Genomic DNA, 26,548 nt, shown 5'->3' on the forward strand with positions numbered 1-26,548 from the left:
ACACCACAAGGAAATAACCGAAATAACCGGGAGGACAAAAATAACAAATGTAAGAATGATCTAATGTCATTAATATGTATGTATATGGCATCAATATGTACAAACATACCAGCCTATGGAGTAAGTGTACCCCAACATTTCAGTGGGTGAGGAAACTAAGTTTGGACATAGAAGGAGGGCCTGAGTGCTCAAGCCCTATAAAAGAGGGTGACCCACCTTGCCAAAAAAGTGTCTAAGCTTCTAAGTTTCTGAGGGTTTTTCTAAGTTTTGTGCTTGGGAGTTTGTTCTCTAAGTTTCTAAGCTCCACGCTTCTTCGTTCTTAGTTTATTAGTCTGTTAATTTAATTTTAAGTTTTAAGTCAGTTAGTTAAGTAAAACTCTAAGTTAGCTGCAATAGCTCTTAGCTCTAGTTTCTTCTAAACTCTGCACCTCCCTGTCAACAATTAAGGAACCTGAGGGGAGGCTGGGCCTTTGTGTCTTAGCACCAGGTCATCAAGAAAGGGTGTGAGTATATTAATCAAAAGCTTTATAGTGTATAATATCATGTGTATCTTTAAAATACTAGTATTGCATTTATAACTCTAATTATTTTACCAAGTTATTTATTGTGACACAGTGTCCTTGTTTGAGTTCAGGGATTATGGGCTGTTCATCTGTAGCAGAACTAGAAAAAAGGTCACCAGTGAAACAGGAAATCCATCTCAGATTGGCTGACGGGGTTACTGTGAAATTTCCTGGTAAACTCCTCAAGAACCCTCTGAACTGTGGCAGATTAAGCCTCGACCCCTATGAACTGTGGATCTGAGACCTAGACTGGCATCATCCACAGAGCCCTCTGAGGAGGCCCCAGGGCTGGGGCGAGTGGGCCAGGAGATGCAGGAGCTGGATTCAGTTGGCAGCCGGGGCTGGCCGTGGCTGCCCACTGTTGCCTCGTGTGTTTAAATGTAATGCGCTACCATGTTGTGCTTTATGAGGTGTTTTCTGAGGCATTCCATGATATACAGAATGGTAGTGTGTTAAATTGAAACACAAGAGACAGAAAATACCAGGAGGGCAGTGAATGTGGTGGACTAATGACCGAGGGCCTCATCCCAAGCCCCTTACCAATGCCTTCAATGGGCTTTGGCTTAGGCCTTGAGGCAGCTGAGCCTTCCTGAGTACCACAATGCCATTTCCAACCCTCTCATGCCCCTGGGCCCTAGAGGTAGTGGGTGGTCACAGTATGAACTTTCTCTGCCTCTAACACCTTTGGAGGCTCCTCTTCTTTCCTTTCCTTTCTTTATAGCTCCTTGCCTCCCCAATCTGACACAGACAAGAGCACACACCAGTTCATTTCGTTCATCTACAAGCAGTGTGTTCCTGTCCTCCAACTTCCGGATAGTGGCATTCAGCTCTGCCATTCTCTTCTGATTTCTGCGTAAATCCTGTAAATTGAAAGAAAGAAAATTTAGTTTCTAGGTCCTCTGAAACTGTCCATTGGACAAGAAACAAATGGACTGGAATGCTCACAAAAAAGACGAACACATCATCATTTTCTAATGAAACGAAACCCATTTGTAAGGTTGACATCATTTACGTCTGTCACAAGTACCTGGATGCTGGGTAAAAGTTAAAACAGCATGGACCTCATTCTGTACTATCTAATGCAGCTTGTGTGGTCACTGACTCGTGCAACATGGGTGCAAATGACATGCCATTCTGTTGGTAGCAGTTTACATTCAGTATGCACTGGTGCTGATGACCACATAAGGTACAAGCTCAGGTAATTAGTCTGAACTCATTAGCTCAGGAAGCATTAACTGCTCAAAGCAAAGGGAAACATAAACATTTGCAAGGGAGAAACTTGGATAGGTCTCAACCTGAGCCTTCAAGGCTGCTTCGTTTGGACTTTGAAAGCTATATCTGAGGAGGAAGATTCATAGAAGGGGTTTCTGGACCGAGGAACAGAACTGGTCAAAATTTTTCCATTGGAACTTTTTTGATGGAAAATTAGGTTGTTGATTTAAAATTTTCTCAGAAAGTGCCTGCTTTCCTTGAACATTTTTTCCATGGGATTTTTTTTTTCAGTTTCTGACAATTTTCAGATGAAAGTTTTCATTTTTCAGTTGTTGGAATAAAAAATTCTGGTTTTGTTTTTTGATTAAAAATTAAGTATTTCTGATGAAAATTGTGACAAAAACTAAAAATGTTTAATTTTTGTATAAATTTTCCTCAGAAACACTCTCATCCCCCTTCTTTTCTGAACAACTCTACTTAGGAGGGTTTTTTCAGAACAAAACTCAGGTTGGAAAGCAAGGAAAACACTGTCATTCTCAAGTGCCTTTATCTTCTTATACCTGCTTTGCACAAAAGTGTAAGTAAAGAAATAGGCCCTGAATAGTTTAGTCCAGTAGACATTTCCTGTGCCAAGAACTATTTCCTGTAATTAGAATTACCACTAGAAGACACTTCACAGAGTGAGGCTTAACTACTATAGCAACATGAAAATGATGCAGGAAGTGGGCAAAATAATTTTGCAATCCAAATAAAGCCCATTGTTTGTATTTTGGATTACATTTAAACCTACTTACAGGACTGCTACAGTGTTCTGATCCATCTCCAGCTCTTCCTGGGATCTCTCGTTTGGGACTGCTCATGTTACACTCCGCCTCCTTCACTAAGAAGAGCTGTTCATCCAGAGCCTCCTTCTGCAGCTGGAGCTTCTGTACATAGCCTGTCTGGGTCTCCAGTTCTTTCTCCAAGGAAAAGATGATTCTGTCTTTAGCCTTGATTTCATCCATCTTAATTAAGAAATAAAAGTACAATGTTACTGCACAAGCCCAACAGAATGTCAGCACTACAGGAGTAAGGAGAGATCACCTTACCGTTGTTGTTCACTGCTGCATCTGCTGTTAAATAGTACACCAAACTCATGGATTACACACTTCCTCAACATCATAAAAAACAAATAGTTATTGCATTGGATTAGTAAGTCTATGATGAGCAAAGGCCATAAATTGAATGATACAGAAGTATATCTATGCACAAAATATGGACTGATTTTCAAAGGTGCCCAGGTCTTCACTCCCTGCTGATGTACATAAGAGATGCAGGTGCTCACCTTCTCTGAAAATCAGACCAAGGGTTTAATCTATAACTTCATCATCATCAAACATGCACAGTCTCTGGAAGACCAAAGCGCCAGCCAGAGTGACCACAGTTGATGGTGTTGCACCAGTACCAGTTCAAAGTAAGTGTAAAACAATCAAAATTAATATGATTGGGCTAGATCCCCAGGTATGGAGCTATGCTGATTCACACCAGCTGAGGATATGGTCTGTGTACTCACTTTGCACAGATGTAAGATCCTCAGTTGGTGTAAATTGGCACAGCTTCATAGATTTACATCTGCTGAGGATCTGTCCCCTCTATTTAGTAGACTTGCAGTCTAGGGGCCTCATTCTCCGCTCCCTATTGGCAGTGTCATTCTAATGAATGGAGAATCAAGTCCATAAGTTTCATTAGCTGCATCACTCCTGTCTAATGTTCCACGCAGATCCAGCACATATTGAAGTGTCTCATCCCTTCCACTAGCATCTGGATGACTGATGCTGTCCAGGCAGCTACACTGGAAGACTAGAAGAGAAAGGGGTAACTAACGTTTAGAATAAGATCACTGCACGTAAGCCCTGAAAACTTTAAAGATAGGTATGAGCCAGCTAAATGCCATTGAGCCTAAGGAAATTCTGTGACTCAGAATTTGTAAAACACTCAGGGAAAAAAATGCATGTTAATCTGTGAAAGTTACATGAGTCATTTCCCCAAAACCCGAATGCTGCCTGTGTTGAATTTTGCCCAGAGCCTCAAAGATATTTACTGATCCTGTTGCCTTTCATGCATACTGAAATCCTCCCAACAGTATATTTTTCAAATTAATGGGCCAGATAGTACTCAGACACAGAAGCCAAAATGTGGACTGTCCAGGTAAAACCCGGACGGGTGGCAACTCTAGGCCAGATTCTAATCTCTATTACACACTTGTCAATCTGATGCAACCCCATTGATTCCAGTGGAGATACAGTGGATTTACACTGGCGTAAATGAGATCAAAGTCTGACCTAGTGCATGGCACTTATACAAACAAAAGCTTTTTAAAAGGGACCATTTTTCTGTTTAAAATACCATTTCACTCACAAAATATTCATCCAGGGCTGAGTTGACTAGTGTTGCCAACTCTCACAATTTTGTTGTGAGTCTCATGCTATTTAGTGTTTATCTTAAAGCCCAAATCCATTGTGTGAGAGTTTGAGCTTCCAGTTAAGAAAAAAAGGAAGATTCTAGCCCTCAGGATTACAGAGCGAAGCTTGAAAATATGACACAAGAGTACCATAAAGGCTCAAAAAAGCAAAAGGCAAACCAGAAAGAACCCAACATTCATTCTTTTGAAACTCTCATGATTACTAAACCAGTCTCCTGATTTCGGGGGTCTGATTTCCCACTTTTTCTGAACACTGGGTAATGGCAATATTACGATCTACACCATTCTAGGGTCTAGCCCAGCAATTTAAAAATGAAAAAGTAATTAATTTGAATTTTTTTTCACTTACCTGCCAAATTGTGAATTCAACTTTCCAGACCAAATTCGTTGCTGTTGCAAGTGAGCATAACTCCTTTGAAGCCAGTGGAGTTGTAGCCACTTACCCCAGCACTGAATTTGACCTTCTGAGTTGTTTCTATAACTGTTGATGACACCATAAAGACTAAAGCAGAGAGCATTGCTCCCCTCTGCTGTTTAAAATCTTTCCATACTATCATTTGTATTAGAAAAGCTGGTAGGTAGCAACTGCAGACGGAGACATAATCACAACATGCAGTAAGAACTCATATAATATCTAATACAAATCTTCTCTTATCCTGACACTAATGGATCAAATACATGTTTGGGGCATTGCAGGTATATTATTAGCTCAACTAGAATTTCAATTTCCTTTTAAATTAAATTAAATTTATAATAATAATAAGGGCTCTCAAGCGATTAAAAAAATGAATCATGATTAAAAAAAATTAATCGCAATTAATCACAGTGTTAAACAATAATAGAATACCATTTATTTAAATATTTTTGGATGTTTTCTACATTTTCAAATATATTGATTTCAATTACAACACAGAATAAAAAGCGCACAGTGCTCACTTTATATTTATTTTTGATTACAAATATTTGCACTGTAAAAAAATGAAAGAAATAATATTTTTCAATTCACCTAATACAAGTACTGTAGTGCAATCTCTTTATCATGAAAGTTTAAGTTACAAATGTAGAATTATGTACCAAAAAACTGTATTCAAAAATAAAACAATGTAAAATTTTAGAGCCTGCAAGTCCACTCAGTCCTACTTCTTATTCAGCCAATCACTAAGACAAACAAGTTTGTTTACATTTGCAGGAGATAATGCTGCCCGCTTCTTGTTTACAATGTCACCTGAAAGTGAGAACAGGTGTTTGTCCATGCGTCCATGCTGATGACGGATTCTGCTCAATAACAATCTGAAGCAGTGCAGACCAATGCATGTTCATTTTCATAATCTGAGTCAGATCCCACCAGCAGAAGGTTGATTTTCTTTTTTGGTGGTTTGGGTTCTGTAGTTTCCACATCAGAGTGTTGCTCTTTTAAGACTTCTGAAAGCATGCTCCACACCTCGTCTCTCTCAGATTTTGGAAGACACTTCAGGTTCTCAAACCTTAGGCTGATTAGAAATCTCACATTGGTACCTTCTTTGCGTTTGGTGAAATCTACAGTGAAAGTGTTCTTAAAATGAACATATGCTGGGTCATCATCTGAGACTGCTATAACATGAAATATATGGCAGAATGTGGGTAAAACAGAGCAGGGGACATACAATTCTCCCCCAAGGAGTTCAGTCACAAATTTAATTAATGCATTATTTTTTTCCAAGCATCATCAGCACGGAAGCATGTCCTCTGGAATGGTGGCCGAAGCATGAAGGGTCATACGATTGTTTAGCATATCTGGCACGTAAATACAAAAGTGCCATGCAAATGCCTGTTCTCACTTTTTGGTGACATTGTAAATAAGAAGAGGGCAACATTATCTTCTGTAAATGTAAACAAACTTGTTTGTCTTAGTGGTTGACTGAACAAGAAGTAGGACTGAGTGGACTTCTATGCTCCAAAGTTTTACATGGTTTTGATTTGAGTGCACTTATGTAACAAAAAAATCTACATTTGTAAATTGCACTTTCATGACAAAGAGATTGGACTACAGTACTTGTATGAGGTGAATTGAAAAATACTATTTCTTTTATCATTTTTACATTTGTAATAATCATACATAATTGTAATAATCATACATTTGTAATAATCATTTCTTTTGTTTATCATTTTTACATTTGTAATAAAAATAATATACACTTTGATTTCAATTACAACACAGAATACAATGCATATGAAAATGTAGAAAAAATCAAAAATATTTCAATTCGTATTCTATTGTTTAACAGTATAATTAAAATTGAGATTAATCGCAATTAATTTTTTTAATCATGATTATTTTTTTTGAGTTGATCGTGTGAGTTAACTGCGATTTACAGCCCTAATAATAATAATAATAAATAATAATAATAATTTTATGGCCAATAATAAAAATTGTAGATATTGTACACAGCTAAGCTAAGGCTTTGGGATCTAAGCTCATCAGTACAGAGTTTAGGAGGAGTATCTCTCTCTCTCTCTCTATCTGAAATAATGAAGTACCTATCGCTGGCAGATCTAAGTGCTGCTTAGTGTTGTGCATTTGACTGGGTGCCTGGGCTTTTTGTTCCCATCTTCCTCTGCAGCACAAGGTTTGGACACTGATAGAGGGAACTGATGGTCCAGTATTCTGAGCCAGCAAGATAAATCCTCTGCTTGCTGAAAATCCAAACCTGAGATTTATTAACATGTAGGAAACCTCATGGAATATCTGGAGGAAACCGCAGTGTGGCAAAACCCAGTATTTCCTCTTTGCTGGAGACCTTCACATTGCATGCTGCTGGCTTCTGAAGATTAATTTGATTTTATGTTGCATATGAATTAACAATTATAGATGGGCCCCAGCAACAAAATCTGGATCTAGATTTCCATCACCCGCCAAGTTCTGGGGTGTTTGGATCCAATGGTTCTGTTCAGTCCACTATTAGGTGTCGGACTGTGCCTGGTGACTGGGTCACTATTAGGTGCCGGACTAGCACTGGTGACTGGGACAATGTTGGTAGAAGAAGGAAAGCCCATGAAGCCTTTTCCCTCTGTCAACATGCTGGGCAAGAACCAGGAACAGTCAGTCACAGAACTCTGTGCACCCCAGGGGTGTTATTTGCCCAAAAGAGGCTGAGGGCTTTGGAGAGAGGGGCAGGACCACGGCTGTGGAGAGGGATCCCCACACACTCCCTTTGCACTTCCTGGCACTCTCCTGAGGCATAATCCATCCCAGAACTGTCCCTTGGGGCTGCACAGCTTCCTACACAGTCTAATGGCTCAATGGCACAAACTAGCCCTAACGCAAGATTAGGATCATTCATGTCTACAAAGAGAGAGTCTTTTGAGCTGGATTTGGATTTCAGGGATGTACAGCTGAGGGCTTTCGTTCAGTCCCACTTCTAGCTAAAACACCCAGCACCTGCAGTGCAGGTGGTTTAATTTTGGAAACCACGATTGCTAGAAAGACAAAGTCACTGCAGAGAAGAACATCACCACAATGTTCTTTGTGATAGAGCTACTTCTTCTGCACTGCAAGCTGGAAGGAGAATGCCACTTTCCCCTACATAGAACATTTGAAAAAGAAATGCACATGGGCAAGCAGAGAGGAAATAGAAAGACTAATAGAAAGAGTTATGCCACGTTTGGGATGCAAAGGTGTTACATCTATCAGTCTGGTAAAGCTATAAATCTGTATGTTTTATGCCCTATACTGCACAATGAAATTCTCCTTTCACCTAAGTGCTGGGGACCTGTGTTTTCGGGGAAGGAGGGTCTGGGGCCTATTCCAGCTGCTGTGGTGAAGTTTTGAGTGGCCATGGATAGCACAGTAGTAACTGACAACTCCTGCTGTAGATGGCAGGTATAATATTTATGCAGTGAGTCCGCTGACAGCCTCCTGCTTCCAAAGCACAGCCCCTACCACTAAAGCTAAAAGAGAATTCCTGTTAGCAGTATAGGGCCATAGTGGGGAGACGCTCTGATTCCATCCCGAAAAGGCAGCAGTGGTGTGGGTGCGTATCTATTTATACACACACAAACTACCAATTTGTTACAGAATATACCATTAGCATATTTCCTCCTGGGTTCCAGTAGCCCCATGAATAGCTCACATCAGCAGCTCCCACCAACTTCATCTCACCTAATTCCAAGAGAGATGTGGTAACTGGGAGTATTTTAATCTGTTTGCAAACTAATTTGCACTGCCCGGGTCTGACTGAACAGGAAACCTATCAGCACTAGAGGCAAATCAACAAGGCTGTAAGGAGTCACCCTGGCTGTTTGGTGCATAGGGAGATTACTAACCAGTCTGCGAATATCCCTTTCACTCTCCCATTTGATCTTAGAGATGGCTTCCTGATGGGACTGATGCTCACTCCGAAGATCACCCGCCTTGATCTTATCGGCTTGAATCATGTTGGTAAGGGCCTCGTCCACCTGCTTTTTGGCAGATTTTAGTTCAGTAATTTCCTGCAAAAGTTTAAGGCGCTCGGAGTCAAATTGTTTCCTGGCCTCTTCACGAGCCTCAATGGTCAGCGCTGTCCTTACTTTGTCACTGCTCCCATCCCGCAAAGCATACAGTGCTGACTTGAGACGCTGGATTTCACTGTCTCGCACTTTAACCGTCCGAGTAATTTCCTGCTCATGCTGTTTGATTAGGTTCTCCCGCACTGCCTGCAGCTCTTTCATTTTCTCCTCATGGAGTTTGGCTTTAAGTTCAGTGATCTGCACAGTCTGCTTGCGTTGCTCCAATTCTCTGATCCGCTTAGTTTCTTGAATCTTTTCTCTTTCAAGTTTGCTGACCTACAGGTTGAGAAGAAAAGAAAATCAGCTGCCAGAAATATGTTCTAAACCATGCCCATTTGAAGTACCCATACACTCCAGCAAATCAGGGAGGGAAATCACCTGAGACACTCATCGATTCTTTCACCCTCAGTATGACAAGATATGGGCCACATCCTAAAGCACTTACTCAACTTTATCCCATCTTTACTCAGGCAAAAAGTCTCCTTGACCTCATTAGGAGTTTTTCCTCAGTGAGGACTTAAGCATTTGTCCCTACATACTTTTTCTCAACACAAGTGCTTCACTGCTGTTCATTAAAATAAATGACTGAAGCCTCTTGCCCGGGCAATGACCCATCCTGCAATAACAGAGCAACCCAACAATCTTCACTAACCTTATCTTAGAGCTCGTTAGCAACCCTACAAATCAAACTCCTGTGAACATGCAATGAAGAAATGCAATTTGATGAAGAAAGAGATTTCAATAAGAACTGAATGTGACAGGCTTATTATTTACAGTAAGAAGGGAAAAGAAGGATTTTAAGATGATAAAAACTCCCGTGGCAATTTCCTTTAAAAAATACCATAAAGACTCAGAGAGTGAGCAAACCCTTTAAAGTGAGAAAGACAAGGAAAGATAAAAAAATGAATAATAATTAATAAAATACTACCTCAGTTGAAAGCCCCCCAGGAGACACGGGTGGTGCCTTCTTACAATCGTAATTGATTTGAAGGATGGGATTTGCTAAAGCTAACGAATGCCATATGCAATATGCATTGAGGTGACATGTTTCTCTTGCATTCAGTCCCCAGGTGGTCTCAGATATACTCTCAACCAAAATATATCTCGAAGGGGGAAAAGAGTCCTAAAAGTGCAGTTTCACTTCAGTTTCAGGTCACCAAAGTTATCCTGACAGATCCTAAAAATGAGCAGTGTGTTTCTTAGGGCTTCTTAAAAAAAAATCCAATGAGCAACGTATAGAATCATAGAAGTGTAGGGCTGGAAGGGACCTTGAGGTGTCATCAAGTCCAGCCTCCTGCATTGAGGCAGGACCAACTAAAGCTAGATCATCCCTGACAGGTGTCCAACCTGTTCTTCGAACTTCCAATCAAGGGGATTCCACAGCCTCCCTTGGATGCCAGTTCCAGAGCTTAACTACCCTTATAGTTAGAAAGTTTTTCCTAATAGCTAACCTAAATTTCCCTTGCAGCAGATTAAGCCCATTGCTACTTGTCCTACTTTCTGTGGACATAGAGAACAATTGATCATAGTCCTCTTTATAACAGCCCTTAACATATCTGAAGACTGTTATCATGTCCCCCCCCCAATCAGTCTTCTTTTCTCAAGTCTAAACAGGCCAGTTCTTTTTAACTTTTCCTCTTAGGTCAGGTTTTCTAAACTTTTTATCATTTTTTTTGCTCTCCTCTGGAATCTCTCCAATTTGTCAAGATCTTTCCTAAAGTGTGGTGCCCAGAACTGGACACAGTACTCCCACTGAGGCCTCACCAGTGACAGGCGGAGTGGGACAGTTACCTCCCATTCCTTACATATGACCCTCCTGTTAATACACCCCAGAATGTTATTAGCCTTTGTCACAACTGCATCACATGGTGACTCATATTCAACTTCATTCTTAGGGCACCAAGCTCTGCAACAGCCCAGGTCAAAGTTGTCAAACTTGGCTGTTTAAAATTAGGCCCTAAGCTCTGTATTTAGGCACATAAATACGAGCGCTCTGTTTTTCAAAGGGGCTGAGTGCTCACAGCTCTCCCTGACAGCTAACAGCATACCACAGTGGTGCAACTGTACTATTAGCCTATGGTTACAGTGGAAATAAAGACAGAGAGGGTCAGTGAGAAAACAAAGTGGAAAGCATGAGAGAAACTCACTACTCCTTCAAGTTCCTGGCAGCCAGCCTATGGTTTCTAAGAAGAGAAGCTAATCCCTGCCTGTCTGCTAAGACATCAGTGCCAAGGCTTGAAAAACCATTGTGCCTTTCCAGGTTCTGAGATCAGCCTGCTGTAAAAGTCTGAGATGCAGGATGAATTCGAAAGAATGACTGTGTCAGTTTCCTTGTTGCTTGCGAATCCTGCCATGTTAAAATGGGTTTCAATTAATGACTATAAATCTCACTGGAGGGTGAGGGGAGAAACCCCCCCACAGATTATCCCAGACTGTCTATTTGTTCTTTCATCTTATTTCTGCTACAACTAAAGAAACCGATTTCCACTCAACAGGCCAATGGGCTTCTGAGATTGCCATTAGCTTTGATATGTGGATAAGAAAGCCTTTCATGATAAAAGACCCGATGGAAACTAAAGCACTTGCTGTTGTTCAGTTTTGGAAGCTCCGAGCAGCCCAGCCTAGGTTTGTTTTCCTGAGGCCATGCTTATCTGTGAAGGAATCAAAGAATTTCCATCACAGGCTTCAATTACAATCAACTGGGGGAAAAAAAACACATCAGTAAGTGCTGCCCTTTGAAACTGCTACTGTGGCTCAGTGGCAGATTCAGAGTCCTAGCATGTGGACAGCACTGGCCATAACTTCAGGATTCGGTGAGAGGAAATCAACAGCAACTATAACATGGGACTTCTGTTGTTTGCTGCTCATAAAGAACATCTTGTTAAAACTAAAGAGTTCCGCTATCTCATTAGCATCCAGGAGACACTTAGCTCTCTCTGTATAAGGCTTTATAGGACAAAAGCAACATTCTTGCACCTGGCAATGCACGGGAGACTCCAGGGCACAGGTGTAATGTCATGGGCTCCCGACTAGAAGCACCAGTAAGAAAGCAGGAAGTGATGCAGTGGGAAAAAACCCATTTCATTGCAAAGCAACTTCAAAACTGATGACGTTTTGCCAGCCTGAAACTATCTACTTCTTCAGGCACGACCGGCAGGAAGTGGAAAGGCTATCTGCACCTTCTCTGCAGAGCAAGTGCACAGTGACAGCTAGAAATTTACACTGTGGGTGACATCCGTCACCCCCATTCCGGTTCCTTTCAGTTGGAGTGGCATGAAGAGTCCTAAAAGCCCCATATTCTGCCAAGGAAGAATTCCCTCAGTCAGCTGTAAAGCTGCTTCCTGAAGACGTCCTGCAGGCCTCAGGGGGCTGTTGGGTTGGGGCAAGAGGCGATAGACATGTGTTGGGGTGGGGTCACAGCCTACAGCACTGAAGAGATCTGTCCCATAGAGATCCCTGGGAGGCTGCTGTACTTTAGACCCTGAGTGCTGGGAACCTCTCCAACCTCTTAGGGTATGTCACATGGCAAGAAAAAGACGCAGGGCAGAGAGGCTCAGCCTGGGTCTATAGACTCAGACTTGTGCAATGAGGGTGAAAGTAGCAGTGTAGATGTTCCCAGTTGGGCTGGAGCTAGGCTCTGACTCCCACCCCACTCGCTGGGTTTCAGAGGCCAAGCAGGAAAATCTACACTGCTATTTTTAGCTTGGTAACGTGAGCCCATATCTGTAGGCCACAGCTCTGAGACTTGTTGCCATGGGTTTGGGGTTTTTTGCAGTGTAGACGTACCCTAAGGGTCTACACTGAATAAAAGACCAGCAGCATGGTTGCGGCCAGCACAGGTAAGCTGACTCAGGCTTGTGGGGCTTGGGCTTCAGGGCTAAAAACTGCTATGTAGATGTTCAGCTCAGGCTGGAGCCTGAGCTCTGGGACCCTTCCCCTTGTGGATCCTCCCCCGCTCAAAGGTAGGGTCCGTAAGGAAGGTCTACACTGCACATTAAACTGAGGCTCTGACTCAGGTTTGAGCCCAAGTCAGAAGGTCTGACTCTGAAGTGCTGCATGGATGCTAGCATGACTGTGAGACCTGGGTCTAGCAATTTACAGTGCAGAGTAGAAGTTCAAGTGTGGGCTAGGAAACACCAACTCCACAGGCCTGGGTCCTGTAGAGTTGGGTTTACAATGCAGTGCACCTAGCCTTAGAGGTACAGCACAGAATCACACACTATATATTTATGGAGCACTTCACTCACTAGTGAAATGCAACCGTCTTTGGAGTGGCCGAAATAAGTCCTTCGAGAATGCACAGCAACACAACACAGTAGGCAGAGATAAATGAAAAACATGGTAGTCACAGAACTAACACTGAATTTAAGGGTGTCAGGATAAATCTAACTAATTGGAACGTAGCCAGGATCTTGAGGTCAACAATCCTTTTCTTCATAGGCCTGAGTCTCCTTTAACTTACCCCCATGTAAACAAAGTGTAATTCCATTGAAGTCAGGATAAAAATGGTGTAAGTACAGAAGAATCAGGCCCTGTCTTCTGGTTAAAAAGCATGTGTGCCCGCCTTGATTTTCTGTTATACAGCTTTTCCAGATCTTTTTCTCCTTTGCAGGTACTGTCATTTAATACTGACTCTTCACTCACCTTCGATTTCTCCTGATGCAGCTCAATTTGAATGTCTGTGAGCTTGGTCCTGAGCTCTTCATTGGCAGCCTGCAGGGCAACAATCAGTGCCTCCGGCTTCTCGCCCTTGCTGCGTCCTTTTTTTGACATTGTTTCTTCCTAATGAGAGTCTATGCGTTTAATTCCTTTCAAATAGGGACTGCCATCTTTGTTTGTTCCGTTCAGTGCAAGTTGTCTCAGCACCTACTGTGTGACATTCCTTAAGGTCCTGTCCTCAGCCGCTTTGGAAGCCCTGCGAGAAATAAGACACACTGTTATTTGTCAGTGGGTCAGTGGCATCACAACGGTTCATATGGTTACAAAACATTAAGACAATAGTTCATTTTTCCAAACACTGTGACCTCTGTCCAGAGACTTGCAAGGGGGATTTTAGCACAATCAAATTGCTATGTGTAAGCTTGGCATGCCTAATGGCTTTCAAAGCAATGTCCTCCCTCTTTCTTGTTTCCTCCAGGGGGCATTCTGCAAAGAAGTAGGAGGCAGTTTGTTTCTTAAGGATTTCTGTAGCTGAGCAAAGAGATTTTTAAAAATAATTCTGGTTCTGTTAGTTGCCACTGATTCAAAGCCTCGGATAAAGAGGTCTTCTGTGCAGAATAAACACAGCATTGGCAGTAGCGGAACAAGTTTCCTCCACACTGCCTTATCAATCAGTGTCTCCATCCTGACCTGGGATGGCTACCTTCATAGGCATGCTGGCAGTGCCAGATCCATGGCCATTAAGTCCCTAGCATCTCCAAGTCCTACATGACAATTGTTCACAGCAGAAAACCAACATACACGTTGACATGGTTGGTGATCTGGAGAAGTCTAGGACTATCATAGCAGAGTGTGTACCGGCTGTGTTTCTCATCCTCCCCCACGCATCCTTTCTTCTGGTCACCTGTGCAAGGACCAGGGTTAACTTTCCCCATATTTACTGGAGAACAGGTAGTCCCACTGCCACTTCTCTAGATGGATCAGAGACAAAGACTATGATTCCCAAGGATGATTGACACCTTTTGGGGAAATAACCCAATCCACATTAGTAATTTTGTCATACAGTGAACAAACTAGCATTCTTTCTTGTTACCTTGAATTAATTTTTATTTCCACTTGTATATTGTGAAATGTATCCTGAAAATGTCATCCTCTAATTCCATTTAACTAAGCTTCCATATACTGCTCCCAGTTACGCTGTTATAACTGCTTTGAAATCAATAGAGTTACTCTAGATTTACATTATGGTAACGGAGATCAGAATCCGGCCAGTATTTCCTCCACAATCCCCATGCAAGACAGAAGGTCTAATCTTGCTCGCAGTTACACCAGTGCATTGTTTCCAGTGGAGTTGCAATGGTAAATTGGTTAGTCTCTAAGGTGCCACAAGTACTCCTTTTCTTTTTGCGAATACAGACTAACACGGCTGCTACTCTGAAACCTGAGATCAGAGTGGAGCCCAAAGATTACAGTAAATTGAGACTCATGTTTGTTTTAGGAGTGGGCGAATATTGTGAAAGAAAATCTACTCTGGAAGCGGTATAGTATAAGTGGCCCATTTTTGTCATCTGTGTTGTAATGCAGCACAGCAGGGATGACATTATAATGTCCAGCTCAAACTCAGAAAATGAGGCGAAGGAGATGGGAATGGTTAAGAATGTGAAAATCTGACTGCCTATGACATATGAATGCTAATGCCTTAAGACTTGCTTGGGTTTAAACAAAGGTTGAATTTTCTCAAGATTAACCATGCAAGGTTTTGAGCTGGAGAAACAAAACAATGTGTGAGCTAAGCAGGAAAGAAAATAGATTAAAAATTCACAGGAGAGGCTTCCCTGCAGGGAAGTGATTGTTTTAAAGACCTGAACTACAGTTACAGTAGTAAGTACTTTTACTGGCTGTACTACTACAGAACCCCAATGAGCAGGGGGTACAAGAGGCTCTGAGCCTACTTCAGTTCTGATTGGCTGCAAGTGATCTCATGACTCAAACACTCTAATAATACTGCAGATGGCATGCATCACTGACTGCAGTCCTGCAGTAGTAGCCCTGGGGTGTGCTGAGCTACTTTAAGGTCAGCCTCCCATAGCAAGGCAGCAGGCCGTAAAAGATGGATGCTTTTAGTTCAGGAATGAGATACTTTGGATATTTATGCTTGAAAGCATAAAGCATGAGGATTAAACGTATCATTGCTACACAGATGGAATGTCTCAGTGTTACCCAGATAGCTGGTGCGTATGAAGATAGAGCAGGCTGGAATCACAGCAAGAAAAATCATGTTAAACTGCAACAGGAGCACCACTTGAGGTTAGAAATGTGAAAGTAAAGAGAGGATCTAAAATGAGGCATGACAAAATAAATTCCTAGTCTCCTCCAAAAAGGTAATTTACTCCTTATTAGTTTATCAAATATGCATTATACCTTTTTTATGCAGATAAAAACATGGGTTTAGCATCTGGATAGCAAGCAATTTACAGAGGCTGCTATGACACACTGAACTGCTGAGATAACAGAAGCTTTAGCTAATGCACTGGGCCACTTTGCTTACAAATCTTAAAATGCTGTCTTAGCATTATTACCAGCCACAGGGCTGAGTTTACTTGATAGTATGGGTCTATAAGGTTGTTTCATAATGGATTATGAACGGGATATAAAAGACCAAAGCAATGACAGTGGATATAAACCCAGTATAACAATAATACAATACACTCATATAATCAGCATTAATGCAAATATTACAAGCATGTGAACTAATTGCAATTCCTATGGCCAAATTCTGTTAAGGGTTACTTGATGGAATTACTTTGAATTTGTACTTTGGGGCCGAATCCTTCACTAACTGAGAATTGTGTGTAGTGCTTACCGTGGGAAATCCCCACTGAAGTCAGTGGGGCTCAGTAAGCACTGAGCCATGAAGTAGGTGTGTGGAGTATTGTGTCCCAAGACTCTAATCACTAGTAAGATCACTAGCATGTTATGGATTCTTAACAATCAATAGACTTAATGGGCATTACGCTAGATGGTTTAGTAACATCCATACTAGAATCAGTAAACTTAATAAATAATGACCAGATGGCAAAGTACTGCTTATTTTTGATCTTTCACAGTAATAACTTTCTCTCTGGAATGGGCAAATGTGGACCTTCAGAGATTGAAAGGTACATGACTATCAAAAAGAAGATAACAAAAAGTTAGAAAGTATGTTATTTCATCTTGGGATTCAGTGTTAACTCTTAGCAGCACAAAGGACATATTCAGTGAATTATTACAGTCCTGAGGTCTTTTGCATATGCAGTTTTATCATCTCTCCAAAGACCGTTATCCTGGGATGGACGGATGTTATATCTTTAAAAATCGAGATGAGCATATAATTCAAAACAATGTGTTGGAGGGGTTTAGTCTGTCAGTGTGTGCACGCCATAGTCAGTAGCAGATCACAAGTTCCTCAACTGTGTTCTGAATTTGATAACTTTTTATTTTACGTCTACTACTGGTCATAAAAAGTGCTCTGGGATTGTTTGTTCTGCACCCACAAATCAGGTGAAGTATCTACTACAAACTGGTGCAATTGTAAGCATAGTTAAGAGTGCCTGCAGTTTTGCACTTGCAACTGTACATGCTATTTGGAGACCCAGCTATAAAGATCTATCTCTCTTCCCTCAGGTGTCCAGCTCCATTATACTCTCCTGATCTTCCCTCAACATGTAGCAGGCCCCAGACACTTCCAACATGCTGCGAGCTCCTTCCAGACCTCCTGCAGAGAATCCCATTGTGTTGCTGGCCTCTCCAAGACCTTTCATTTTATAGTGACAGGTTTCAGAGTAGCGGCCGTGTTAGTCTGTATCCGCAAAAAGAAAAGGAGGACTTGTGGCACCTTAGAGACTAACAAACTTATTGGAGCATAAGCTTTTGTGAGCTACAGCTCACTTCATCCGATGAAGCTGTAGCTCACGAAAGCTCATGCTCAAATAAATTGGTTAGTCTCTAAGGTGCCACAAGTACGCCTTTTCTTTCATCTTATAACGCTCTCGGCTCCCTTTCATCTGAGGCTATATCTACACTACCACTTATGTTGGTATAACTTATGTGTTTCAGGGTGTAAGTGAGGCACCAACCTGAGCAACATAGGTTATACCGACCTAAGCACTGGTGTGGACAGCGCTATGTCGGCAGGAGAGCTTCTTCCACCGACATAGCTACTGCTGCTTGGTGCGGGTGGATTAATTAAGTTGATGGGAGAGCTCTCTCCTGTTGGCTTAGAGCGGCTACAGTAGAGAGCTTACAGCGGTGCAGCTGCATTGGTACAGCTGTGCCTCTGTAAGCTCTCCAGTGTAGCCATAGCCTTAGGCTCCAACATGCTTCTGCTTGTCTCCATCTTTTAAAATCTGTTGTGGCCTCCAGCTGCCTCTCTGCTGAGCCAGTGGTCTGTGGGCGTTCGCAGAGTGGAGTCTTTTACTTTACAACAAGGAAAACAACAAAGAAAGAACAACTATAAAGTCTCCAAGATTGTGTCCTGCTCAGAAAAATGATTTTGAATCTTCTTACAGCCCTGATCTATTGCCAACTGGCAGACAGACTTCTTACATTTAGATGTGCATTACCCGTATTACCAAAACATACTTAAAAACACCTCTTTCCCTACAAACAGATGATTATAATATGTGGTAACTGGGATTTCAAACTCCAGAAGTACTCCAATATAATAACATTCAGAAACTACCTTATTTGCTATAAAATAGTATTTATATTAGCAAAAATAACAACCTGGAAAGGAAGCAGCCACCTTCTGTCCACTTTACAGCCTTACTCTGAATTGGATTTAGCTGTCATGCCTACTGGTGGTGGAAACAGTTTGGTTGATAATGTGGACCTTCCTTTGGAGAACAACTGAAATATCTCTGGAGACATGGATAGTTGGGGCGTGGAGACACGCAGCTTAGCACTTGAACTGCACAAAATTCTTAGCGTTCAGTGATGACCTGTTGCCTTTTCTTGTCTTAATCACCCTAGAGACAGTTTTCAGAGACCTTGAATACATAATCTGTGATGATCACATGCTCTGCTAGAAGAGAAGTTCAGAATAAACAAATAAACTACCAGACACGTAGCAGCATTTCTGATACAAACATTTGTACCCTGGTGAATTTCACTTTCACTGTTTTCTTAATGCAGAGACAGATTTAGGGTGTTGAGTTGTGCTATAGTCTAATCCACAAAAGTAGTTAAGAATATCCATTGAATACATATTGCAGATAACCTTGTGGCTAGACTGTCTGTCTGCAGTAGCACTTAAGAAAACTTACAGTAACATGAGCCAGGTTAAAACTGACCTCTCCAGATCAAAGGCAGTTCTGAAGAGAGGCAATGTGGTCTTGTGGTTAGATCAGGGATTGTGATAAATGATTCCTGTGTTCTTTTCCCATCCCTTCCACTCAGTGCTTTACTGTATGATCTTGGAAAGTTCACTTAATTCTATGCCTTGCTTTTCCTATCAGTAGAAGGGGTATTAAAATAATAATTAATTAATAACCTGTCTCACAAGGGCCTTGTGAATAGAGCTGGTTGGGAATTTTTCAACAAGTAATTTTTTCATCAAAAATACTAATTCGTCAAAATTGAAACTGTTTGCAAATCTGAGCTGGGCTTGATGAATTTCCCAACTCAAAAAAATTTCAAAATGGTCAAAAATGTTTCATTTTGACATTTTCTAAGTGAAAAGTTCAGAACGACTTTTCATTTCAAAATGTAAGCTAATTAGACTGGGGGGGTGGGAAAGGTTAAAAAAGAATAAACATTCTGAAATTATTGAAATGAAATGTTTCAACTGACCTGAAATGGAAAAAAAACTGATTCATGAATATTTTTGAGATTTTGCCTTTCCATCCCTATTCAAGATGGGAAAAAGCTTCAAACTCTTGAAAATATCCACAGGATGGGAAAACCATTTCCCACCCAAGTCTAGTTGTGAGGCCTAAATAATTAACATAACAAAGTACTTTGAGATTCTTTAACATAAAGCTTTATGTTCCCAGTAAAGGCCTGGTGTTTTGGACCTAGTGCCTATGAATGGTCTCATTGAATTAGGTGTACAATATTTTGAATGTGACAAATCCTAGCTCAATTTTTACTCAGGTAAAACTGCCAGTGAAATCAATGAGTGCAAATTCAGAACCCGGTTTAGAGAAATTTGCATCCCGTTGTGCCAAAGAATGTAAGAGCACATGTGTGATAATATAATGCTAGGTAGAGGACTCTGTGTGATGGTGTTTACCTTTCAATCCATGCGAACGAGATTAAGAATAAGAAAGAGTCAAGCTTTGTCCAGACCCAATTACAAGAAGATGTGATAGGACAGGTCTTAATTACAGCCCAGTCTAACACTTCCTTTGTCAAAAATCTTGAAACATTTGTCTCTGGTTGCTCACTAGCTGGACTTTGACAAAATCGTAGGTAACTTTGAGTCCGCTTCAATTCATCCCATGCAGGGATGGAGACAAATGAAGACTTAAAGCACTTGTTAAATCCCATTAGCTCATAACTCCTGTCTGTGCTGCTCTTTTCATTGACCTCTTTCATGTTTTCAGTAAGGTGACCACTTTGTATTAACCAGCTCAGACATCATCTTGATGTCTTTCAATCAGAACTCAATGTATAGCCACAGATGAGCCTATCATACAGTGCTTTAATGTACCCCAAAGTGTACCACAGGGTTTAATCCAGGGCCCTCTGTTAGCACCTTTTCTTGTAGTGGAGCCCTGAATCCCTCTCTAGTTAAAGTCTGTCAGCATTTCCATTCCAAGCTCTATGTTTCAGGGGTTTACAGCTCACTTGCTAACATTGATAGGATGAAACATTGCATGTAAGGTCTGAGCTACAGGGTAAAGCATTTTAATATAAATAATGCACACAAAGGGTCCCATTTGCAACACACCTCCTTAATTGTGCCTCACATGGAAACCATCAGGCGTTCTGATCAGTTTTAATTCTTGAATTACTGTAGAGATCACCAATAAAACAAATCTGACAAGCTTACAAGCAACGCTTTATATTTCCACAGCACCTTTCATCAGGGAATCTCAACGTCCTTTGCAGACATCAATTAACAACACTTCACAACAGCCTTGTGAGATCGGCAAGAATTAGTATCCACATTTTGGGGCAAAGATGGGGAAATAAGTGATTGCAGAGGTGCTGAGCAGCCCTAACTCCTATAGAAGTCAGTAGTAGCTGCAGGTGCTCAGGACCTCTGGAAATCAGGCCATGTAAGTAAGTGCCTGACTATGGATTCAGGTGCCTAACTTTAGGAAACTAAGTTTAAAAAAATTGTTGTGTGTGGGTCCACAGTTATACTGGAGTCAGTGAAAGAGATGAGACTAGAACCCGAGTCCTGACTCGCATTTCACCTAATACATACCACTGGTTCAAAGGTTTTAAGACCAGAAGGGACCATTAGATCATCTAGTCTGATCTCCTGCATAACACAGGCCATAGAACTTCCCATTTCTCCTGTATGGAGCCCGATAACTTGTATGTGACTAAAGCAAGTCTTCCAGAAAGGCAATGCATCATGGTACTCTGAATCAAAGCCCTGGGATGGAAATTCCATTTTTCAAATAGCTCCAATGGTGAGTAATGGGACTATTCACAATGTGTAAATTTAAACATGCACAAAAATCTTTGCAGGATTGGGGCCTAAATTAGTGTGGGCTAAGTGCTTCACTCAGAACATCTTGGGCTTGCCTGTGATATTATGTTTACCCTACCAGCTTAGCTGTCCTCTTGATATTCATAGGAGCGCTGCACATATCCCGAGGGCTAAGCCCCACCCTACGTATCTGAGACTGAAATACTTTCCTGTATTTGCAGCATATAAAATCCCCTTCTTAAAATAATATTTCAAGGCCCTGTTTCTTCAGAGATGCTGCGTCAAAATTAACATTGTTAATTGGGCCACTGAAATAACCTGGCTACACACAGCTCAGCTGTCTCCCCAGTCTCAGAAACCCCTTTTGCTTTACACAAACAAAGTAAAAGCATATGGCCTTGCACTAATAATCACTAACCAAAGAAATCTGATTCATTCTATTCCCCACCAAGTAGTCTCCATAAAGTAGTCTGGATGGTGAAGCAGGAATAATTCTGGGTGTGAAATAGCAGCCTGCCAACCTGTCTTTTTGGCACCCTTTTTTCCTTATCCGACAGGCCAGAATGGCAATTAGCCTGTCATCGTGCGCAGTTTGCTATCAAAACGAAGCTGCAATCTACCAATAACAAGGAAATTATCTCTCTCACAGGCCAACTTAGTACATGTCAGATGTGCCTAAGAAAAGGAAATTATTGCTAAATGAGCAGCAACTGGCAAAATTCGCAGCAATGCTTGACATGACTACGGTACAATGGAAAGGGTATTCCTTTCAAGCTAAAAAATAAATAAATCCTTATTTCCTTACTGCTGTTCATCCCATAGAGGACTCAAAAAGAATGGTTTCTTTAGAAAAATTCTTTCTCTACTCTTGCACATTCCGACTGGATTGTTTATTATAAGGTCGTCAAAGAGAGTTAGCTGCTGGCATTCAACATTGTATTTAGAAAGAAAAAAACCCAGCAGAAGCAGCTGTTTTGGAGGGGGGAAAAGCAAATATGAAAAATATTACAAGGACATTGGAAAGAGAAATAAGAACATTAGGTAGGCAGGAAATTAGTTAGAGGTCAGTTTGGGCCTACAGTATCTCTCCCTTGTGATATTTTGAATTACATGACTATCTCTGGAGCTTTGGGTTCATTACTTGTAGCTGCTGTCAGACTTGTTCTTTGCCTCACTTGTTATACCCTATGTAGTGGGGAGGACTGAGGGATGGATAACTTTGTAGGCTTAAAGCATAGCACAGGAATCAGGTGATATTGATTCTGTTCTTGACTTTGCCAGTCGTATTCTGTGTGACTTTGGTAAGACGTTCAACCTCTCTCGTTATGTCTACACTGCAATGTAAGCCCAGGGTTAATAGAACTTGAGTGAACAGACTCTGGGTTTGTTAACCTATGGCTTGAGCATCCACACTAATTTGTAACCCCAGGTTAGGAATTGTTGAACCCTGAGTCCCAACCTGGGGCTCTAGTGTCTACACTACAGTACATGGGCCCGAGTCCAACTGGCCATATCCCATACGTCCTAGAACTTTCCCCAAATGGGGTTGCCCTAGTCCTTTCTTCATGGTGCAATGAGGGAAAACTTGACTGTCCACCAAACTTGACTCTCCAGAGGACAAAAATAGCTGGCCCGTGGAATTCTGGGATACTTTTGGTGGACTCCCAGAGCACGAATCGAGTGGGGCTGCAACTATACTGCAAAGGAACAGGGCTTGACTAAGGGTATGTCTACAAAGGGGTAAAATACCTGTGGCAAAACTGCAGCTGGCCTGGCTCAGTTGACTTGGGCTCGTGGGGCTTGGGCTGCGAGGGCTAAAAATTGCTGTCAAGATTTGGGCTTGGGCTGGAGCCTGAGCTTTGAGACCCTTAACTGGAAGTTTTTTATCCCCATATAGGCGTATCCTCAGGCTTAGACTCTCCATCCCATGGGTCCTAACTCTAGGTTAGTGCAATTTGTGAGTGGAAGAGGTATGGACATAGATGGAAGGGTATGGACATACCCTCTGTGCTTGAATTTCTGGATCTGTAAGAAGGGGTGATAATAATCCTCTATCTAAAGGGGTCATTAGAGAAGGGCACAGTATTATTTGTGAATAAAGTGAGGGAAATTGGAATGTACATTCTGCAGGAAATTCTGACATTTCAAAATTTGTTTTGTCAAAATTCAAAATTTCAAAATTTACTGTGGAATGAAAATTTTGAAAAATTCTGAAACATCAAAATATTTCATTTGTATAATATTGAATTGCTTCATTTTGATAATAATATAACATAATTATAATTAATATGTTATGATAATTATAGTTAATATATTATGTTTAAACAACAGAAAACAAAATGAAAAAGTCTAAACAAATTGTTTTGTCTTCTTCCTGTTGAAGATTTTGTCAGAATTGACAAGTTCCCATAAAACATTTCCATTTTGATGAAACTGGATTTTCTGACAGAAAAATGTTTTGTGGAACATTTTTCAACTAGCTCTGTCTGTCTGGAGTTTTTTTTAATTACAAAATGTAGGGAGAACTGATGGTCTTATTGAAATTAAGACAGTCAGAAATAATAGTTCCAAAAGGCTACAAAGTGAGGGGATTTGTACCATGAAGGCATAAGCTTACAGAGCTGTCTGTGTACCTTGAACCTGCCCTGTAATACCCGTGGGATTCTACTGAGTTGAATCTGCTAAAAAAGATGTATTGTTTCACTTTGCATGGTGTGCTGGTGACATGGACACATATCCTCAAGGGACTAGCTTGAGACTATCTGATATGTTTATACTACAGCTAGACTGCAGTGCTGTTCTGATCTTGTTATGTTTACACATATAACAAAGGCAATCAAACTCCATGGGTCCCAAGCAGTATTTGAACGCAGGCTTCCAGGAGGAAGGATATTGTAATAATCCACTGTACCAGCTAGGACATGTTTGTGATTCAGGTCTTGATCCAACACTGACTGAAGTGAATGGGAGTTCTACAAGGTAAAGGATGAGACCCTCATTGTCAATAAGAGTATGTCTGCCCAGCAAAAGTTGTGCATGGACTAGTTTCCCCAAAGCTGGGAGCAGGAGAGATACAGATGGGAGGAGGAGGAGCCAGGAAGGCAGGGACTGGGACTGGCTGTGTAAGGGGACCAGGGACACGGAGCTAGGTTGGAAGAACTGATAATCGTTTGGGTGGGAAATTGGGAACATGTTCAGGAAGAGAATGGGACTGGTGGGGGAGACTAGGACTGTGCCGAGAAGCCTGAATAGTGAAAACCTTATTTGGGCTCCCTTGTGCGTATGCATTATGACACAATCTTTAATTACATGGTTACATACCCTCTTCTCTACCGGGCCCCTGCCTCATTAAGTGCACAGGATAAACCTGTTCTAGCAAAAAGAAAAGGAGTACTCGTGGCACCTTAGAGACTAACAAATTTATTTGAGCATAAGCTTTCGTGAGCTACAGCTCACTTCATGAGTCAGTGTGGTGTACTGAAGGAGAATGTTCAGTGTAGGACCCCGTTTTCATTTGTTGCACAGTGAATGAGGCAGGGGAATGCACGAAAAGAAAGGATGGTCTCATGCGTAAGGAAGTTGAGTGGTGCCCTGGAGAACTGTGCCTTTGCCACCGAGTTCCTGTGTGATGCTGGGCAAGTCTCTTGAACTGAACTTTTCACAGGTGATCACTAATGGTGTGTTCCTCATTTCTGAGTGTCTGACTTGAGACCCTGGGGCCTGATCTGCAGTACTGACCACTCACAGCTGCAACTGAAGTCAGTGGAGACTGAGCTTTGACATACGAAGTGGCAAATAACTATAAGTGCTCTGAAAAAATCAGTTTATATGTGTCTCAGATTGGGAACCCAAAATCAGTGGATATTTTTGGCTCTAATCTCTCTGTGCCTCAGTTCCCTTGTAAAATGGGGATAATAATACCTCCTAATCTCACAGAGGTGTTGTGAAAATAAATCCATTAATATTTGGGAAGCGCTTGGATACTGTAGTGATGAGTGCCATTGAAAAGGCCATGAAGAAATGAGTAATTCTGTCTTTTGGACAGGGTTCGAGTAGTGTGCAGTAAATGGGATATGGGGCCACACCGTGAACATGAGAAGAAAATAAAAAGTTGAATACTACTTTGCAATACTCCCTCCCCGCCCCCCTCTCCCCATGGAAGCGAGTTTCAGAGCCTGGGTCAACTGGCGCTACAGGTCTAAAAATAGCAGTGTAGCCATTCCTGCTTGGGCTGGATCCCAGGCTCTGAGACCCCTTTGCTGGTTTCAGAACCCGGCCCCATAGCGTGAGCCCCACGAACCTGGGTCAGTTTGCCTGGGCTCTGACCACTCACAGCTGCTGGGTGTTTTTTGCTGTGTAGATGTACCCTCAGTAAGTACTGTCCATTCGGTGCTCTGAGTGAAGCTATGCAACTAAAGCCTTTACCATGATGCATATGCACAAGGTGGGTCAAATGAAGGCTGCACAAGCAATCTTAAATCTGTCATTTCCTAGCTTTGGAATGCTTGACTGCAATCTGAAGAACTTTCTTGTAATGTAGGAGGATTTGATGTATAAGTACATAAAATAAAATAGTGGGAGAATAGACAAAAGAGCTACTATAATTGGCTTTCAAACAGCAATTGCTTTGGGCATGTCTTGCAGATGCAATTTAAAAGGTCCTAACATAGCTTGATATTTTGTAACTGTGAAATCATGAGAACATATGGAGATGCAAAATCCATGATGAAGTTGCTTTCACACAGAATAAGGGAAGATTTTATAAGCACTTCACTGTTCTTACATGCCTGCTTTGGTATGTAGGATATTGCTGTGCTGTAGGCCTGCCGGCTGCCAATGCCTGTCCTTGTATGGCTGAGAATGTATAGAATTCTTAAATATTAATGTGAGACATAAAAATGTTGTCAGAGAGTTTATATAAACTTTTAGGTTGGAAGAGGGAAGGGCTTAAGACTTAAAGAGAGCCACTCATTATGGGTCCAACTGGAAAGTATCCCTATCAGGAAAACACCCGTGCTCAAAGTATGTGCTTAAGAGCTTCCTTGAATTTGGATCTGTTATCTGGTGTTACATGATAGGACACTGATATGTGTGGTAAAGCTGGTTTTGCAAGGATTCAGTGTTTTCCAGACAACAAATAGAAGAAAAGTACTGGCTAAGTGGGGCGGGAGGGAGCCAGATATCTCCCAACGATCCTTTTTTAAGATTGATAATGAAATATCCCCATTCAAAATGATTCTAAAAAGAAGAAAACATCTGGACAAAAATGAACTCACATCCCATTTGCAGATGTCTGTGAAAGGCTTTGGTCCTCTTGTCTCCTGGTGTGGGGGCTGACAAATTGTTGCAGTCTTGCCAATATCAGACAATGAGCCCATCAGGGAGAGTTTGAAAACACTGGAATGGAATGTCCCATTTGGCTGCCCTGTCGTCCATTGTGATTTTTACACACAAAACAAATGGAGGTGATCGTCACTGCCTGCC

The 26,548-nt window shown here is 41.5% G+C and overlaps 1 protein-coding gene across 2 annotated transcripts in view; it reads right to left on the minus strand.

The window, feature by feature from the left end:
* The window catches only part of JAKMIP2 (janus kinase and microtubule interacting protein 2), a 104,103-nt gene that overhangs the window by 30,306 nt on the left and 47,249 nt on the right, over positions 1 to 26,548 (minus strand). For both annotated transcript variants that reach the window (XM_084636661.1, XM_084636660.1), the window contains exons 2-5: positions 13,405 to 13,675; positions 8,539 to 9,036; positions 2,570 to 2,779; positions 1,325 to 1,423 (exon numbers count right to left, since the gene is read on the minus strand). In XM_084636661.1, the coding sequence (XP_084492787.1) occupies positions 1,325 to 1,423; positions 2,570 to 2,779; positions 8,539 to 9,036; positions 13,405 to 13,533 (936 nt within the window). In that variant the 5' untranslated portion in view covers positions 13,534 to 13,675. The remainder of the gene's footprint in view (positions 1 to 1,324; positions 1,424 to 2,569; positions 2,780 to 8,538; positions 9,037 to 13,404; positions 13,676 to 26,548) is intronic.

Source organism: Lepidochelys olivacea, assembly GCF_965140295.1.
Source record: "Lepidochelys olivacea isolate rLepOli2 genome assembly, chromosome: 8".
In the NCBI taxonomy this organism is placed as follows: Eukaryota; Metazoa; Chordata; order Testudines; family Cheloniidae; genus Lepidochelys; species Lepidochelys olivacea.